This window comes from Humulus lupulus, chromosome 5, assembly GCF_963169125.1.
Source record: "Humulus lupulus chromosome 5, drHumLupu1.1, whole genome shotgun sequence".
NCBI lineage: Eukaryota > Viridiplantae > Streptophyta > Magnoliopsida > Rosales > Cannabaceae > Humulus > Humulus lupulus.
In genome coordinates this window covers 9,276,815-9,282,083 of record NC_084797.1, presented here as the reverse complement: position 1 = coordinate 9,282,083, position 5,269 = coordinate 9,276,815, and the positions used below count along the sequence as shown (strand labels likewise).

Sequence of the window (5,269 nt, the reverse complement as noted above, 5' to 3'; positions counted from 1 at the left end):
GTCATTTAACAAAACACAGGGACCAATTGCATATTTGGAAAAAAATACAGGGTCAAATTTATATATTTTCCCATATAATTATGTATCCAATATAAGATTTTCTTTCAAATACTTAACTACGTTCACATGAAACATCATTTCATTCATACATCATTTTATGCATTTGATATATAATGAATATACCATATAGATAACTACACAATTTTCTAATATACATATATATATATATATATATGGAAATTCTTAGGTAGATACATCACCTTGACCATTATTGGTAAGGATAAATCTGTTTTTGGTATGTAGAGAAATTGTAACCTAATTTTTTTTATATGACGGTATAGTAGGTATCCCACCAGCTTTAAGAAAATTTTAAATAATTTATAATATCGAAAACAAAGTTCAAAATAATCATTTGCACGTGTATAAAAAACACAAACTAATTGTTTGAATTTTCAACATCGTAAATTATTCAAAATTTTTCGAAAACTAAAAAGATGTTTGTACTATAACTAGAATGCACACTGTCATGAAATTTTTTTTGGGTTATATTCTTTTTACGTGCCCAAAACAGATCGATTCCTAACGATAAAGGCAAAAAAACACTTAAGAAATTCTGTATATATGTATATATATATATGTGTATATTTATATATAGATGAGTTATAAGACTCATTTGGTACGTATATGCATGATTTTGACCTTTTGTTTTTTGTTGTTTTCTTTTTACCCATGTTGCCAACTTGTAACTAAAATAAGCACATAAAGAATCAACAAACTATCAAAAACGACAGAATTAAACTAGTTTTTGTGTTAGTGGAATATTTAATTTTCTCCAAGTTTTTTTTTTTAATTGTGTCACTCTTAAATATCTTTAAAGATAATATTCATATGTTTTGTATTGAATTTGAAAGCTTTTGGTTAGAATTTTATAACTTAAATGAAAAACAATAACCCACCTAATCCAGACCCAAAATGAAGCTTCGTCGGGTTACTGGTTGGCAAATGCCAATCCGAGTATAGAGTTGAGTGGGTTAGACTACCCGCTGAATCTATACTTGGTTTCATTGGAGATGAGATGAGTTCATGGTAGGAGAGAGAAGTTCGAGGAGTAGAGAAGAAAATATTATAATATATGACAAAATTTTGACTAAAATCGGGTTTAGGAATACTATTTTGATCAATTTTATAAAACACAACATCTAAATTGTCATTTAACAAAACATAAGGGACAACCGCATTCGAAAAAAACACAAGGATCAAATTGGTATTATTTATCGAGTTTTTCAGAAACTAGAATTATTAAAGATAAGAGAGCAAAAAGAAAGGATTTAAAGAGAATCACACAAGGACTTTTACGTGGTTGGGGCGTTAAAGAGCCTTAGTCCACGAGTCTATTGTATTAGAGTTTAGAGAGCTTTACCAATGGAGTTCTCTGTAAGTTAGAGCAGAGTATATGCTTACAAAAGAAAACTCGGATCCTCTCTACAGTGCACAACTGACCCTATTTATAGGCAGTTGGATGCACTGGATTGGGCCGGACTAATCCGGGCCCAATACAGATGTAATTAGGATTTTCTCACTAACGGAGGCTTAATACAAAGGGTTCAATAAAAAAAAAATACACTGATTAGGGCCCATTGGGCCGACTCGAGCATAACCACACTGTACGACTGACAACAGTACGTAGCTTCAATCTGGTCCGCGTGGGCTTCTAAGGAGATCTTGGGGACAAGATCTGTCAGAGTAGTGACAATACTGTTTAGAATAACGACGTACATTCCGTATATAACCTCTTCTGTAGGTTAGCCGAGGAGACAAAACTCCGTGTTTCTCGAGGTGATGTCAGTGTCGGGGACAGTCTATCATACCCAACCCGGATGCCTAATCCAGATTCATTTACCAACGTCTCAGTCCATTTACCAGGACCCCGGTTCGTTTACCAGAGCTCGGGTTCATCTGCTATCGTCCCGACCCATTCTTAGACTTGGAAACATCCTCCTTATTCGCACCCCGGACGACGCCTTATACTGGGTCTGGGAAGACAAACCGTGCCCAAGTCATGGTCTAGGCTTCCTCAGCACAGGGATTTCTAGTGGATAATGTTGGGCTTACTGATATTTGGGCCACCAGGAATCGTTCCTTCCCCGTTCATTGGGCTCAGTCTGGGCCTCGGATCCCTTCAGGATAGCCCACGGACCTGGTGTACCATGCCACGTGTGCGGGGAGGAATCGGGATAACAAGTATATTTTCCTATATTAATTATGTATCTAATATATAATTTTTTTTATCAAATACTTGACGCTATGATCACATAAAACATTATTCATGTTCGTTAATACATCATTTTCCATATTTGATATAATTACCATATAGTTAACTACACAATTTCTTAATATGTATATATATATATATATGAAGATTCTTAGGTAGATACATTATTTTTGCCCCTATTGGTAGGGGCAAATCTATTTTCGTCGTGTAAAGAAATTATAACTCATTTTTTTTAGATGACGGTATAGTAAGCTTTCCACCAATTTAAAAAAAAAATCGAATAATTTACGATACCGAAAATATAGCTTAAAATATAGTCAGTTGTACGCGTATAAAAAAACAAGTATGCATGTAATTGATTGTTTGAATTTTTTTTTCGACGTCGTAAATTATTCAAATTTTTTTGAAAAACTAAAAAGATGTTTACTATAACTACAATATACACCGTCATATAAAATTAATTGGATTATAATTTTTCAAATGACAAAAACAAATTTATTTCTAAAGGCAAAATGCCAAAAGAATTATATGTATATATATATATATTTATATATATGGATGAGGTATAAGATTTATTTGGTACGTATGCATGCTTTCACCTTTTTATTTATTTCTTGTAACTAAAACTATCAACAACGACAATATTAAACTAGTTTTTGTGCTAGTGGAATGCCATTTTATAACATATACATTATAAAGATGGTACTACTTTTATTTAATACTTAATATGTGCAATAATTAACTTGTGATCGAATATGAATGATCACAACAAATCAAGTTTGCACAAATGTTTTTTAATTTCCATGAAGTAGTTGACCAACCAAACCAAAAGAAAAACATTTAAATTGGTCTCCCAATAATCCCAAACTCCTCATTATTTTTTGAGTGACTAATTAATGTCGTCATCGGAGACATCAACAACACACCCAGTATGAAAGTTAACATCCAAGAAATAGAGCATGAAAACCAAAACAAAGCTATAAACAAACATGGGAAGAGGACCGAATATCCATAAGAATAGAGCGAAAGACAAGTAGAAAGTGCGCAGCCCTAGAGAAAAGAAAAAGCTTCCCATGTTCACACTCCTCGCTACAAAATCAACAATCACCTGCTCGTGTTCATCATCTTGTGAGATCTTCTTGTATGGCATGTTGATCAGAAGGGTTGCATTGCTATAGTAACTACAAAACAAAACAAAACACACGCGGATACATGTGTAATTTAATATCGGGTCTCATATATTTTAATTACACTGGTATGTTGAGTGTTGCTATTTACCCAATACCACATAAAATGGCACCCTATAGTTGGATAGCGATACATCATAATACTTATTAAATTCAAATATGTGAGACTCAATATTAAATTGCACCAAAAGCAGTATGCCACCAAATAACCAGTGGTGCCATTAGCATTTCTCCTAGTATGTCTAACACTAGAATATTAGACACCTTAGATTGCCCTTTAGCATTTCTCGACAATTTTTTCACTACATGATAAAAAATAATTAATGGGATCATGATTGTGGAAGGTATATCCAAACCAAATCCTTATTGTCTTGTTTTAAGGCAAATATCTTATTTATGTATACTTTGAGTCTAGTTTTATGTACTTAAAAGTTATATTGATCATTGACACCAAGCCCAAAATATATTAAATCTATCTAATTCTATTATACCATGAACAAAACCCAACTATTTATAGCTTTCTCTCTCTATATATATATATATACACATAATATATATGTATATCAATTAATACCTTGTTGATTGCAAGTTGAATAAGAAGGCCACTAAGCAGCAAGCCATTATGCAAAAGTACTTGACAGATAAGCTGGCCTCACTTTTGTCTCCAAAAATGAACAACTCAATTTTGTTTTTTCCACTGCTGGTCATCAGCACAGCGATTAGAGAACTGAGCGTAATGGCCATCGAGGCCATAAGGGTCGACGACATTATGTTGTTCCTCAACGTCTGAACCGCAAGAACTCCATTTTTGTGCAAATTCTGCAAACAAAACAAAACGACACGTCGTTTAGACTTTATTAGCTATATATAATATATATATTGATCTTATATATATATGTACTGACCTCCATCATAGCACGGGTCCAGGAACGGCGGTGGATGGCATTGACACCGATGACGGTCTTGGTGGGGTGGTGCATAACTCGGTAGAGAAGCCAGCCATGGTAAACCACCATAGCCAACAGTCCTAATGGTACTAACATATAATCAATAACCCTTTTCTCCATTTTCCTCCTTCTTCTTCTTCGTCGAGCTTCAAGAAAAATGAAAAAAAGTAGCCAAGTTTGAAATGGGGTTTAGATTATTGTATTGTGTGGAGTTAGAACTACGACACATGCAGAGAAAATCAAGGGTCCTAGTGACGAGAAAGCATATATATATATTAATTCTTTCATACGTGTACGTGTTGTACGGTCTTAATTTCTTTGTCTATCTCCAATTATTAAACCCTAGCCTAGCCCAGCCACCACCGTCGTTGACGGCGTCATCTTTGGCTATCATGGTTGGCATCTTCGAGAAAAACTGCTATGTCAAACCTACACAAAGTATCTCATCATTAAATAATATACACATATAAATATATATATGTGTGTGAAAAGCTCTCTCTCTCCGTTGAAAAAGCTTAATTTACAGCACAATTCTAAGAAGATCCTTCGTACATGGATCGTATTTTGACGCGTACGGTACACGGTGCCATTTATAGCTCCTGATCAGAGCGAGATCGTATCAAGTATAAATATATATATATATATTTATATTTATATATATGCATTAGGTAGTAGCTCCGTCTTCATTGACTTCAAAAATAAGACAAAGAGTTTATAACTTGTAGTTTTCAAAGGAGTACGGTCACCTATTACTTTCAAGTCAAAGAATTAATATTTTATGTTGAGTAGTTAACTATTTTATTTTGTGTTTAATCTATATATAAAAGTAATGGAAATAATGATGCAAAAAATAAATGTACCAA

The 5,269-nt window shown here is 33.5% G+C and overlaps 1 protein-coding gene across 1 annotated transcript; it reads right to left on the bottom strand.

Moving 5' to 3' along the window:
• Positions 1-3,045: 3,045 nt before the first annotated feature.
• Positions 3,046-4,623, bottom strand: LOC133780256 (uncharacterized). Its single transcript, XM_062220099.1, has 3 exons — positions 4,365-4,623; positions 4,034-4,278; positions 3,046-3,453 (listed from the first exon to the last, which is right to left on the bottom strand). Exons 1-3 carry the CDS (start codon positions 4,524-4,526, stop codon positions 3,162-3,164), a joined length of 699 nt encoding a protein of 232 aa, XP_062076083.1. The 5' UTR covers positions 4,527-4,623; the 3' UTR covers positions 3,046-3,161.
• Positions 4,624-5,269: the final 646 nt, after the last annotated feature.

Bases quoted from the DNA above. Each gene is read 5' to 3' on its own strand.
- LOC133780256 (XM_062220099.1), bottom strand. From the start codon at position 4,526: ATGGAGAAAAGGGTTATTGATTATATGTTAGTACCATTAGGACTGTTG. The intron at 4,279-4,364 runs GTCAGTACATAT...TTTTGTTTGCAG, and splicing joins GGACCCGTGCTATGATGGAG to AATTTGCACAAAAATGGAGT. The intron at 3,454-4,033 runs GTATTAATTGAT...TTTGTTTTGTAG, and splicing joins TTCAACTTGCAATCAACAAG to TTACTATAGCAATGCAACCC.